The 14100-nt window shown below is 46.9% G+C and overlaps 1 protein-coding gene and 1 non-coding gene across 2 annotated transcripts; both read right to left on the minus strand.

Annotated features, from left to right (window-relative positions):
- Window positions 1–5183: 5183 nt before the first annotated feature.
- RPS7 (ribosomal protein S7) lies at window positions 5184–12278 on the minus strand. The gene is made up of 7 exons (XM_014866791.3): window positions 11653–12278; window positions 11346–11429; window positions 11116–11187; window positions 10178–10321; window positions 9292–9356; window positions 5880–6030; window positions 5184–5294 (listed from the first exon to the last, which is right to left on the minus strand). The coding sequence occupies exons 2-7, from the start codon at window positions 11418–11420 to the stop codon at window positions 5217–5219; spliced, it is 585 nt and encodes a 194-aa protein (XP_014722277.1). The 5' UTR covers window positions 11421–11429; window positions 11653–12278; the 3' UTR covers window positions 5184–5216.
- On the minus strand, window positions 5368–5572 carry LOC123286776 (small nucleolar RNA SNORA73 family). Its single transcript, XR_006529579.1, has one exon. It is a non-coding gene; the product is annotated as a small nucleolar RNA SNORA73 family (small nucleolar RNA).
- Window positions 12279–14100: the final 1822 nt, after the last annotated feature.

Here is a 14100-nt window from a genome sequence, read left to right on the forward strand (position 1 = left end):
GGATTTTAAGAGCATAACTTATTCAATCCCCTCATGTTATCGAGAGGGCACTGAGGCGCAGGGAAGTTACAAGACTCCAGGAAAGCCACAAAGCGTGAAGTGGAAAAGCAACCAAATGAAAACACAATGTTGCTAGAGGCTTAAGAGGGAGAGTGGAGATGGATGAGGTCTCTTAAGACCCAGGTTCCCAAGCAGCACTTGGTCACTCATACCCTCATGCCATTGGCCAGGACAAGTCACACGGTCATGCCCAATGTGGGGAGGTGGGAAGTCCACTCAACCCACCGGGAGGTCGCAAGGGTGTGTGGGGGCCGGGGGGAAGAAAACACAAATAAAATTGAGAACTTCCTCCTTTGCTCCACTCACTGATGTAAGAGTTGCAGGCTTGGCTCTTCGTCATCTGGTTTTCCAGTGTCTTTGAGATAATTCTCAGGCATTCACAGTCACTGTTCATCATTCACTGATTCTCATTCCTTTCAAAGATTCTACAATGGATTTGGTTTTCTAGGACAGGGAAGCTCACTCATTCTCCAACAAACATTAAGTTTTTACGACGTGCCAGGCACATACACCTCTTTGCCAGGTGCTGGAAGTAGTCTGCAGTGACTTTTTTTTTTAAATTTTTCCTTCTCCCCAGTGTCCCGCAGTACATGGCTGTATATTTTAGATGTGGGCCCTTCTAGTTTGTCTATGTGGGACGCCGCCTCAGCGTGGCTTGATGAGCGGTGCCAGCTCCATGCCTAGAATCTGAACTGGTGAAACCCTGGGCCGCCACAGTAGAGCATGCAAGCTTAACCAGTAGACCACAGGGCCAGCCCCTGCATTGACTTTTTATTACTTAAAGTCAACGACTTCTGGAATTAAAGGGACTATTAGACTCAAGTGATCTCTAACCCCTCATTTTACAAATGAGAAAAGTGAGGTCCAGAGAAATGAGGCAACTCATCTAAGCCCACAGCTCGCAGGAAGGAGCGAGCCCACCCACCAGTGGACCTCCATGACGAGCTCTAAGCACAGACCCTAACAGCGGAGATTAAAACACTGACTGGCCGTCAGCATGGCTTTAAGGCCCTAGTTGGAACATAACATCTCAGGTACTCCAGGCTTGCAAAACGCCAAATAAGTGCAGTGATGAACAAAATTAGCAGGATGCTAACTGTTCACGGGGCGCGCTGGGTTCTGTCAAATGATGAAAGACGGAATAGGGAGTGATGTTCCAGTGTCAGGGGGCGGCCCGGATGCTTCAGGCGCACAAGAGCACACTAGGTGAAATGGCAGCCTCACTTAACTATGTTCTTACAGAGCACAAACCTGATTTTATCTGTGAGGAATTGTGACTAAAAAGAAACTGCCAAAGAGGCATTCAGAATAAACTTCGTTATAATCACTCACCCACTGTTGCTGCTGCTATTGATTGTAATGAGAATAATTCAACTGAGTTAAAAGCATTAACAGCTTCTCCAGCAATCATCATCTTAGTAACCAGGCCCCATCTCTGGTAAGAAATGTCTCTATTTTCATCAGACTGTGCTTGTATTGTACTATTATAAATTTTTGTAAATATCAAGTCAAACACCTACTTTAGAAATCTAACATTATGCATCTCAATGACTCAAAAACTCAGAGTTCTAGTACTAAGGAATGTGCAACCATGTGTAACCTCAGTTCTTTTACTATATTGCACAAATCGAGAAGATTGGACTATACATCACTAGAAAGGAAAGAGATTTTAAAACAAGCATTTTCCCTAAGAAATGCAAACACATTCATTCTTGCAGGTTTGGACCTACCCTTTCAAAAATATTCTATATTTTAGTTTCTTTTGACAGCAAGTTTGCTGAGGAAAACTGTGGTAACATCGTTTAGCACACGAGTCCCCAAACCATTCTGTTGTGAACCTCATGTAAAATTTTTGAGCACGTTATCTCCAATACATGCATAGTTATTGACATATTATAGAATGCACAACAACACTAAAAGGGTACAGATGTTGTCATAAAAACAGGAAATTCTAAATGGATAGAAATAGGAAGGGTACAAAACCTTTTTGTTCACCAAAATACTAATTTTAGTGAAAGAATGCAATTGACTCAATTTTTAAAATCTTGGTTTAATAGTTTGTGATATAGCAACTTAAAAACTGGTTCTAAGTTTAGTTTATTTTGATACTGGATGTTAACAATTATCACAGCTTTAAAAGACTCCTAAGTACTATGTCTAGAATTTGCCTCAACAACCTCCAGCTGAGAAAGGAGTGGGACTGGACAAAACAACTTAGAGAAATACGGACAGGTGAGGCTGATGACGGGCGCACAGCTCACGACGCTGTTCTGTTCTGCTTTGGGGTACATGATGCAAGATTTCCACTACAAATGGGTTTTTTAAGACCTTTTAAAAGATACAAAAGGAAGCATATCATTGGCTATACTTCCTACTCACGAATTGTGCAAATGCCTTTGTTGAAAACAACCAAAATTTTCTCTTTCCTGATATTATGGTAATCTTTGTTGCTGTAAAGCAACTGGAAGGTATCACATATTTAAATTTCTAACAAATGAATTCAAAGTCAACTGACACTCTCTGTAAGTTTTCAACGGGCTGGAATACTCTATATCCAAGGTTTTATAGGATGCAGATATCTTACAAGCGACACATTACTTGTACCTAAAATGGAAACGCTCCCCAATGGCCATCTTAAATATGCTTACTGCAAACTAATTTCAAAAACAACTGTTTTCTCACATGTTAAAATTTCTTTTCTTGGAGACAAATTTTTGTTCTGTTTACTAGGTATACTACTGATAGCTACTTGGCAGTACAGAGAAATCAACAAAATCAGAATAATGTTTAAAAGAAAAATGCCCAACATTCCAGAGCAGCTTGTAAATCATTTCCCATAGACCGACCAATGAACCTGCGAATACTAGCAAGTTTCACAACCACTGCCCATCTTACTCAAAGATTCAACCACTGCACGTAACCCATAGAACCCCGTAACCGGGTACCTGTAACAGCAGTACTTTATAAGCTGAAAACAAGACTGAATTTGCTCATCAGCTCCTCCATACTGTTTAATTCCCGTCACCTTCTGTAATTTAAAGCGAATTCGTTTCCCGTTCCCACCCCTCAGGCTCATCCTAGATGCCACTCTGGGAGAGCAGCTCCAGACCCCGACACCCCCAGGCTGCTGACCCCAAAGGCCTAACAAGTGCGGTTTGATGAAGCACACACTTAAAATCCCTGGCACTGCTTAGCTAGTTTATTTGAAGATTCCGTACGGGGCCAGCCCCAGTGGCCTAGTGGCTAGGTTCAGCGCGCTCTGCTTCGGGGGCCTGGGCCTGGTTCACGGGCATGCACCTACGGCACTTGTCTGTTAGCGGCCATGCTGTGGCAGCAGCTCACTACACAGAGGAAGACTGGCAGCACGTTAGCTCAGGGCAAAGCTTCGTCAACAAAGAAAAGAAATTCACTAGTGTTTTAAAGTAATAAAATCTCATTTTACAGATGAGAAAACAGGCTCAGAATAGTGACACCATAATACTAGAGTCTTAGGATATGCTCCATAAAGCAAAAATACCCATCTTCCCTATAACTCATCAGATCAGTTTCTAGATTATGGCCACAAAAACTGAATTTCCTCCGTTACGTTCATCTGGTATTTTCTGAAGACCAAATATACGCTAGACATTGTTGGGGATGACAATCGTTAAGGCAGAGGCGGCTACTGCAAAGGTACCACAGGCAAAGCCCAGGAAACAGCCAGCTTCGTGCTGGGGAAGGGTGAGGTGGGCGTGCAGCACATCCTCCAGGGCCTCAGAAAATCATACATGCCAACCTCAGAGCCACCGAGCTTGACCTGACAGGGACTAGTAGGGGACAGGTACTAGGACGGAGGAAGGGGCGAACGGGCTTCTTTAAGGATAAAAAGCAAAGCTTTTGGTGACTGCTTAAGAGGGGGGCCTTCCTCATTCACCCACGAAGGCCTCAGCCACCAAACAGGGACAGCATCAAGAGCCCTTACTGAAGGCTTAAAACACCCGGGGTGCCCGCACCTTCGCCTCTCAAACAGCGTCAGGAGTCCGAGATCAGGCTCAACTCTCACGAGGCCTGGTCTCATCTGCAAGATGAGAAACTAGCACCGCTTCCCCTCACAGGCTTACCGGGACTAACAAGCTACTTTACACACAGGGCTAAATTGACGTACAACGTTATTTGGGGTTGCCTTCCTTAAAAAAGTTCCTTCACCCTATACAAACAAGCAAGCAGGTCTTCAAGGAAACCCTAAGGTCTAGCAATCCTTGAAAGCCACTTGGCACTAACAAAACTGAAGACCTCTGCCCCACTCTGCAGTGGCCACCTACTGCCGCTCCAGGGCCTCGCTTCCCTTCTCATCGCAAAGCCTTCACAGGCTACCCACCCCAAGTTTACACTCCACTTAGTCTAGCAAAATCTACCTAATCATACTCTGACACCTGACCTTCCAAAGTCCACTTAAGGCCTAACACAAAATTACGTATGCAAACTCAATGATTCCGGGGGGAAGGGAAAAAGGGAGTTGTTTAATGGGCATAGTTTCAGTTCTACAAGACGAAAAGTTCTGGAGGTAAGTTCCACAACCTTAAGTATACTTTAGGCTACTTACTGAACTGTACACTTAAAAACAAGTAAGACGGTAAATTTTCTATGTTCTTTATCACAGTAGAACAAATTCAATGAATAAAACACTACTTTCTCATCAGATTTTGCTCTTGGAAAAAAACTTTCTCTCAAGGAACTCTCCTTGGCCTATTCTCAGGTCCTTCTGAAACCTGTCCTCCTCCTCTCACCTGAACTACTTCTAAGCGCGGCTTCCCAGAAGACACAGGGTTCCTGCCAGGTTACGGCACTGTGCTGGGAGCTGAGACAAAGGCTTAAGTTACTCCTTTATCCACATCGCTGACACGTGTGTATTTTTAGGTTGGACCACGTGAAAAGTGCCAATATTTGGCCATTCTTGGTAATTCCACACGATTACAACTATTACAACATAACTGTATACAAGTATACCCTCAAACGCATCTCACTTTCTGGCACAAATTTCAGGAACCCTCTATTCAGAATCTTCCAGCCTGTGCAGGAAGCTACTTAGAACGTAGAGCTATGCATCCATGTCTGAAATTCCGAAAAACAGGCCGAAGACAGAATACTGTGAATGTATTTTATTTAGTCATTTTTGTTTACAACTGAAACTCTGGGAATTCAAAATTAACATCCTTGCCCGTGAGCTTCTTATAAACACCAGAAAAAGTTTCAACCTAAAAGAAAAAAAAAAAATTCATCACCAAACTTTTAAATACACATATTCACCTTAAAGCCTAATGATTTTGCAACTGTGCCCTACATGTTTTTTCTCCTCAGCAAGCAGGTACTGACAAGACAAGGAATATACAGGACATGTCCTCCGCAGTCCCAAGACTGAGACAGCTCATCTCCAACGTCGTGGGTCAGGACGCTACAGCACTGCACCTGAGCTGCGCTCCTCTGGGCCCCACGGGTGGAGCCCCTGGGGGCCCCCAGGGGTCGTCCATAGTTACGCTTTACCCGGATGAAGGAAAGCGACAGTTCTCCCAGATTCTATCAGCACCACCACCCTGCCCCTAAAGAGTACACAGCCTTAACAGAAGTCAAACCGTGCAACTACTCTGCTTCTGTTTTCCCTAACCCAAAAGGTAGAGAATTCCAATTTTTAAAAATCCCCCAATTTAAAACCGGCCAAGATAGAGATGAAAAAAAGCTGGCTGTGAGTTTGCAATGATTGCTCTGGTGGTACATAGAGCACATCATGCTGCATTCTATCCTCCTCTGTGTCTGGGCCCTTCCACGATAGAGCTAACCAGTACCTTGTGTTCCACATTGTTCTGCTGTGCTTTATCCAGATGGACCTTTATGAGCCGGCTGCCATCCAGTTTCACGCGGATCCTCTTGCCCACAATTTCACTTGGGAAAACCAAGTCCTCCAGGATCGCATCATGCACAGCTGTGAGAGTACGGCTTAAAGAACATAGTGACAAAAGTGAGAAACCCACGACCGCCTGCCCTCTTGTAGTCAAAAGCATAAATGATAAATTCCAGGTTCCTGAAATCAAATTAACACTAGCTGAAGTTCAAACAGGCTACTTACGTTCCTATCACACCAGAGCTGTTGCCAAACCAGAACCAGGTAACACCCCATTAATTTATCTCAAAAACCTCATGTATTTTAAAGGTGGTCCTTACAAACCACACATACACGAAGCCATTATGAGTGATTATCTCCAGGGAAGGAGGGAGTGATGAGGACTTTTATTTTTATATGTATCTTTAGGTTTGTCTTTACTTGTATGATTCGTCAACTAAATCACTGTAGTAAGCTTTTTTTTTTTAAAGATTGGCACCTGAGCTAACAACTGTTGCCAATCTTTTTTTCTGCTGTTTTTTTCCTCCCCAAATCCCCCCGGTACACAGTTGTATATTTTAGTTGTGGGTCCTTCTAGTTGTGGCACATGGGATGCCACCTCAGCATAGCCTGATGAGCAGTGCCATGTCCGCGCCCAGGATCTGAACCAGCGAAACCCTGGGCCGCCGAAGCCAAGCGAGCGAACTTAACCACTAGGCCTCAGGGCCGGCCCCTGCAGCAACCTCTTGACTAGTCTTGCTCATCTCCAAAACCATCCCCTCCAATGCTGTCAAATTAATCTAAACTACTGATGTGATCACATAGTTTACCTCCTAAAGATCCTTCAAGAGCTCTCCTTGGCCTCCAAAATACCAAAACTCCTTGTTCTCTACGATCGAATGAGCCAATATTCCATCCTGAAAGATCCCGTCCTACCACCAGCTCTACGACAGTGGCCCCTCCTAGGAGGGTCCCCCATTTTCAACTCATTCCATCACACAAACTGCAAATGGACTCTTGCTCCTCTCCTAAATATCACTTCAAGTTCACAACCCATCTGGCTGCCAACGACAAGAAGGTCCAATTAATTCCCAACTGTAGGGCACCTGCTATGCACCACGAGGGGTCAGGAATGAGCGGACGAGGAGACAGTTCTTATTTCCAGGGTTTACGGAGCTACCTTGATATCCGAACACGTCTATCTACGCCTCATTCACCCCTCAGCAGGTCAGACACTGCATTCCACTCATGTGTATTCCTATCTGGCAGTTCCCATACACACAATAAACGTTTCCTCGGGGCTCTCAAATGACTGCCACGGTTTACTGTCCCACGGCCAGAGAGCAAGCTCGAGGAAAACCCACTTCCTAAAGCCTTCATCACCTGTCAGATAGCAAACCAGACAGACAGCCCAACTGACCACTGGTACCCATTAACCAAGCATCTATTCTCACAGTACTAAGACAACAAATACAGAACTTTGTTCAATTTTTCCTTTAAAACACAAACTAGGGGGCCGGCCCGGTGGCGCAGCGGTTAAGTTCGCACGTTCCGCTTCTCGGCGGCCCGGGGTTCGCTGGTTCGGATCCCGGGTGCGGACATGGCACTGCTTGGCAGCCATGCTGTGGTAGGCATCCCACGTATAAACTAGAGGAAGATGGGCACGGATGTTAGCTCAGAGCCAGGCTTCCTCAGCAAAAAGAGGAGGACTGGCAGTAGTTAGCTGAGGGCTAATCTTCCTCCAAAAAAAAAAAAAAACAAAAACAAAACAAAACAAAAAAAAATAAATAAAAGAGAAACTAGAATAGAATCAAAGCTAGTCCTAGACTCATCTCTCACATTCCAACATTGTCTACAGTCTTTCAAAAGCGGGAGCAATGGAAATGTAGCTTTACTAATCATAAACCACAGGGACTGAACTGCTTCACAAGAAAAATAATTGAAACCCTGCTACAGATTAGAAGCCAAAGAAAACGTCAATCTCAGCATTCAGCCTGTAGGAGAAAGAGTAACTACTGAAGGAAAACAAACCTGAAGGCAGGAAACCAGACTGGACAGTGCAGAACCACTAGGCCCGCACCCCAGATCTCCGCGCGAGGGGGAATGGAAGGCCCCACATGTCCACGCCAGGGCACTAGGAGCAGGGGCGTCAGTACCTGAGAAAGCGTGGGAAATGCAGGTTTGGGAAGAGGGAGAATTAAGGCTATAAATTTGGGAGTGAGTCCCATAGTTGGGTGCAAAGCAAAGGACCTATTTTTATACTCTAGTGCCAGTGCAGGTTTTCAGAAATGAGATTACCAAGACACTTTTTAAAGTATCATGATTAACAAACTAAGTGTTCTTCATTATCTCCTGTACTTAACCTCCTACAAATTACCTAGAATATAAAAAAATCTCTGAATTCTTATGGTACTCCCACTGCCCATAAAACAAGCTGCAGGTGCTGAGCCTGTGTCACTCCAGTTCCAGAAAACAGGGCACCGGCCTTCGCAGCCTCAGCCTCTGCTCCCTTCCTTCCTACCCACCAGTGAGATGACAAGATCTGCCCACAATAAGGGCGTCCCATCACTTCCTATTTCTAATGGTTTCAGAAACAAGACTGAGCTTTTTAAATCCCAGCAATACTATCAGCGGCTGTTTGAGCAAGTTCTCCAAGCTCTGGGTCAGCTTCCTCATGCATTGAGGGATAATGCTACAAATTACACACTTCATAAGGTTGTTGCCTATGTGCCACTTGGTGATACTAGAACATTTTTTCTCAAACCGGTCCCTAGGGCAGGGTCTGCAGGGATCCAATAATCCAAGTCTGTGAAACCAGACTTGCACAAAACACCCGAAGGCCTAGAACCAGCAACATCTGAGTTCTCACCCACAGGCTGTGAGTGAATCAAGCTCACACAATAGCATCCAGCGTCCATCGGCACCTACCCGCAACGACACTCCGCACCTGTGACATCAGCAACAGAAAATCTGCCCCATTTTTTAACCCTAATTCACAGCAAACAGTGAGGACGACACATCCCGCCCACCCCACTGCATGGCACGCTTCATCCCGCAGCACTGAACCAAGCTTCCTCCCCCTCCTCTCCTTCGCCCCAAGAACCGGAGCCAAGAGTCTCATCTTCTGTGACAGCAGTGACCTATTACAACATCTATGTGAATACACGTAATTCTCACCTTCAGAATGAATTTTAAAACACTTTACATCTAACTAGAGAGAAAACCAAAAGTTACTATACAAATGCCCATGTGAACGGCTTTCCTAAACGAGCGGTATCTGTGTTAGACACCTCCTGCAACTCTTACCATAAACAACCCACACAAGTCAAGAGTGGTTACTGAGCATGGTGCACACATTTCTGATGCTGAATACTCACCTCCTGGGACGCTTTTGCTTATTTTTTGTACGGCTTTTTCGAGTTGGCTTAGGCAGAATTCTCCTCTGTAAGGTAAAAAGCATCATGCAACAAAACTTTTTAAAAAAGGACCTTAAGTTGGCAGAAAGCAAAGAACAGTCACACTGCTGTAAAAGCAGACAGACGTAGTAAGGGAATAAATTCAAAGTCTGAAAAGCCTAACCAGGAACATCAAACAACCCACAGAGAAATTCAATGAAGTACTTCCTGATTTCTCAGTAATTCATTCAGAACCCACAGCTTGCATTAAAATGTTATTGCAAGAAGCCAGTTGCTTCAAGATTTGCCTGATCTCCCAAATATTACACACCTTTCCACATCTAGGCAGGCCCACTACCCACCAGATACTAATGTGCTTACTGAGACAGAATACCGTTCCTTTTAGTCCTCATCAGTCTGGCACTTAATTCCCAGACTTCTGTTTGCACCAAGGCACCTGAACTTTAAAAAAAAAACCTTTCTTGACTATTTTCTCCTTTTCCTAAAAACTATTCTTTAGCATCTCTTTTCCTCCCAAAGTCTACATTTGACTAACCTAACCAGTATGAACCTCAGACAGGCAATTCTGTCCCACAGAAAAATCACGGCTCAGGCCAGCCACACACCTTAGTTTGTGTAAGCACTCAGCTACATTTATTGCATTGTCGACACAGAAAACCATTTCAGTATTAACAGCAACTGCACTGTTCAGCCCACTGAAGCACAACCTTGTCGGCACCCCACCCCCCCAGAAGTTTCCTGGTGTTCACAAAGGGGTTATTTTAATTATCCTGCCTACCACACAAAGTCTAAACACAGTGACTTTAACAAAACTCACAAAACAAACATTTAACAGCACGACAGCTACCTGAGCAATAAAGACAACGTGCTTCCCACTGAACTTTTTCTCCAATTCACGTACTAGCCGGACTTGGATTTTCTGGAAAGACTTCAGTTGAGGAACAGGAACAAAGATGATGATAGCTTTCCGACCACCGCCAACTTCAATTTCCTAAAGGAAAAAGAGAAAACCACACTATTTTAATTTCACAATCCCCATTCTTCCCACGCAAGTACAACAGTAACTGACAAGATTCCACGTGAACACTCGTAACTGTGACACCTGAATCCCAGAGCGATCCTACAGCATCTTCCAGCTCATCCCTCATTGCCGCGTACAACTCCACTGTGCGTCCTTCTCCCGCCCCACAAATCTGACACACAACTTTCAGCTTGTGAACGTGTTGAAAACCAGGCACAGGTGGGTAACATTTTACAACGACGGCAAGCAAATTTAAGTTGTTTGCAACCAAAAATGAGGTTGGCTCTCCTACGCACGGGCCTCTTCGCAAACCCTAGTGCTATACAAATACGCTGTAACTTCTAAATTAAACACACGAATTTAAAGAATTAACTCCCAATAACCTGCACACTAAGCAGACATCGAATCAGGACAACTACTACGAAAGAAAACGCTGCAGTCAAATCAAAAGAAAAGTCTAACCTGGAGCGTGAGTTTTTTATGCAAATTTTTTGCAAGTTAGTGGCAAAAGCAAGCCTGGGAGAATTTCACCTCTGCCACCTTTTCTTGTTCCAGGGACAAAAAGGGACACAGACTGGCAGCCCCTGCGGAGCCACCTGGGGCTTGACCCCCTCCTCCCCCGGCTCCATCCCGGAGACCCCGCGCCCCGCGCCTCCGCCCGGCCACGGCCCCAGGGCCTCGGAGGTCGCTAAGGAGCCGGGCTGAGGGCTCCGCCGCGCTCACGCCGCTCCCGGCCGGCCCGGCCCGACCGGGACTCAGTTTACCTTGGCTGCCGTGATGTTCAGCTCCCGCAGCTGGGCCTTGAGGTCCGAGTTCATCTCCAGCTCCAGGAGCGCCTGCAGCAGAGGGAGCAGGGCCGACGTCAGCGCCCGCCCCGAGCCTCGCGGGCACCCACGTGCGGGCACCCCGGGCCCCCACACACGCCGCCGCCCCCCGCCCGGAACACGCGACCGAGGGACAGGCGACGGGGGCCCGGCGCTGCCCCGGCCCTCACCTGGGAAATGCCGGACTCGAACTCGTCCGGCTTCTCGCCATTGGGCTTCACGATCTTCGCGCTCGAACTGAACATGGCCTTCTCCTGCAAGCACAGGGCGCTCCACGCTGAGCGGGTCTCCGCGCCCCCGGGCCGGCCCCGACCCCCCTCCCGGCCCACCCCGCAGAAGCCATCGGGGATCACAGGCCGGATAATCGGCCGTATCCCCGCCCGCTGAGCAGTGCCCGCCGCTCCAGGGCTGACTCCGAAGCGCGTTTTCCTCAAAGTCGGCAGAAAAGTGCTGGCAGACGGGAGGCCCCAGACCTACCTTGGTGAGCGCCGGCCTGGGAAGAGGCCAAGGTATCGCGAGAACCCGTCAAATCCCGGCGGCAGAAGGGAAGAGGCGGGAACAGTGTAAGGAGAGAAACCGGAAGAACCGCTAAGAAAGGGTGGAAGCCTAGAGAGTCCCAGGAAGAGGCTCCGGGGGACCAGTCCGTCGGTTACGCTGTTCCGCCCTGGGCGTCTCTTTTCCGGCGCGGTTCGTGGGAGTTTTTCTGCCGGCTTCTGAGGTTCGAGACGGGAGCTAGGCGGCCGGGCCGGGATCAGGGCGAGAGGTCTGGGCCAAAGAAAAGCACCCTCGGCTTCCCGCGAAGCTAGGACGTCTAAAGAAGGCGGCCTGAGCCCGGGGAAGCTGACTTCCCGCCGAAGCGATGAAAAGGATCAGAGACTTGGATGCCAGCGCCCCTCCGTCAGAGTTCTGCGGAAGCCAGTGCTGCGCGAGTGCGTCCGCGGGTCTTCGCGCCACAAACGTGCCTCCCCTGTGGACTGGGGGTGCGGCGGGCGGTCCTGAGACGTCTGCAGACCCCGGTCCTGCCGGCCGCGGTCCCGCGGAGAGAGCGCTCGGGAGCGTTTATTGACAAAGCGCGTGGTTCTGCCTGCCTCCGCTTCCCGTTCGTGTGAAGAAGACGGCCCTGCCCTAGAGGGACTGGAAACTTAGTTCACGAGTGGCTTAGGATGCCTGCGCTCTGTGCTGATACCGCACTGGGTGCCAGCTATCGCGGACACCCCCTGCATCCTCGCCCGCAGGGAGAGTGCAGCTTAGGGAAGACTCCCCATAAATAGTATGGCAAATATATAGTGACAAGCTGTAATAACATTGATAAATAAATGGCAAGCAATAGGGTGTATTGGGGTAGTTGAGGAATCCGACTGATTCGGGCTGACGTGGCTGTTGAGCATGCATTGTACATCTGCTTTAAGCAGTTGCTGTGCCCCAAAGACAAGGACAAATGCCCTTGAGATAAAGATGTCAGTCCCCCCATGTCGGCATTTCCTTGAGGATAAGCATGTCTCCCTAAGCTAGGATTTGATTTCATGGTTCACGCTGTGACCACTCAGTTCGAGACGGCAGACCTGCTGCCTGCTTTGTCCATCAATTGCTGTTCCAACAGGGCAGTCTTGTGACTGTTGGATAAGAGACATTCCAATCACATGTGATATGTGCTCTTTGATGATATATAGCTGCTCTGTACACTCCGCTTCTTTGGAGTGCTCCCTTCCTTTGTGAAAGGACTCTCCTGGGCTATGTGGTCCTCAGATGTGGCTCATGATCAACTCACCCCAATTTTGATTATAGATTGGTTGTGGATTACTTGCATTGACACCATATGTAAATAAGTAAGGGATGTGGAGGGTGAGATTCACGCCTTAGGAAGTCAGCAAAGCCTTTGGAGGAGATGGAATTAACCAGAAATATGGGGGGGAGGGGGGGGTGGGGGGGGGGAGGGGAGCGTTCCACACACAGGCAACAAATTATCTGGCTGTGGTCAGGTAATTTATTCCACTTGAGCCTCAGGTTCCTCATGTGTCAAATCTAACAGTTATTATCTACTGTGGGCCAGGCACTGTAAAAAATGCTGAAGATATTACAACACATGATCTCTAAGATTTCCAGCCACATTTACTAAGCTAAGATTGCATCTCAGATTCTTAAAGCTAAATGTGCTTTTCTAATGTAAAAGCGACTATCTCCTTGGAACATTAAGAATCAAAGCTTGTTCAAGAAAGAAAAGTAAAAAACAGCTGCATCTGTATGCTCATCTGGGCAGTCATTCTGAACCCCGTTGAACTGTTTCCATTTTCCTTACTTTTCTTACTTTTGCACCTGGCTTTCTGCCACTCTACCAAAGTAGCACTCTGAAAATGCATTCAGTAGAGTTCTGGTTTCCAGTACTTTGTTGAAAGGGTGGTGAGAGTGGACATCCTTGCCTTGTTCCCCATCTTAGGGGAAAAGCATTCTTCCACCAGGAAGTATGATGTTAGCTCTAGGTTTTTTGTAGATGTTCTTTATCAAGTTGAAGTTCCCCTCCATCCCTGTTTTTCTGAGACTTTTCATCATGAATGGATCATGTTGTGGGGGATCAGAATTGGCCACCCCAAAATGTGCCTCTTTGGCTTGATTATTTTTAAGAACAAAAGACACTGAAAGAAACTTTGACCTCCCCCTCAACAGTCTAAAAGAATTTGAAATAGAAGGGCCTGTTCCAGGAAGGAGCTAATAGCATGAGAAAACTCTAGCATAATCTAAATCATGTCTCTCAGGTCACGTTTTCTGCAGTTGGCCCATTTACATTCCCATCTCCATAGAAATTGCCTTCCACCCCCTTAAAGTCCCAAACCGCCACCCCCAACATCCTCCTTTGTAGCTGAAGATGGTATTTAAGGTGAGAGCCTGTGCCATTTTGGCGAGTTGCTCAGTTTTCCTGGGTTTCTCCCA

Source organism: Equus asinus, chromosome 6, assembly GCF_041296235.1.
Source record: "Equus asinus isolate D_3611 breed Donkey chromosome 6, EquAss-T2T_v2, whole genome shotgun sequence".
Lineage (NCBI taxonomy): Eukaryota > Metazoa > Chordata > Mammalia > Perissodactyla > Equidae > Equus > Equus asinus.

Bases quoted from the DNA above. Each gene is read 5' to 3' on its own strand.
- RPS7 (XM_014866791.3), bottom strand. From the start codon at position 11,420: ATGTTCAGTTCGAGCGCGAAGATCGTGAAGCCCAATGGCGAGAAGCCG. The intron at 11,188-11,345 runs GTGAGGGCCGGG...CCTCTGCTGCAG, and splicing joins TCGAGTCCGGCATTTCCCAG to GCGCTCCTGGAGCTGGAGAT. The intron at 5,295-5,879 runs GTACTGGTTAGC...TTTTTCTTTTAG, and splicing joins AGAACAATGTGGAACACAAG to GTTGAAACTTTTTCTGGTGT.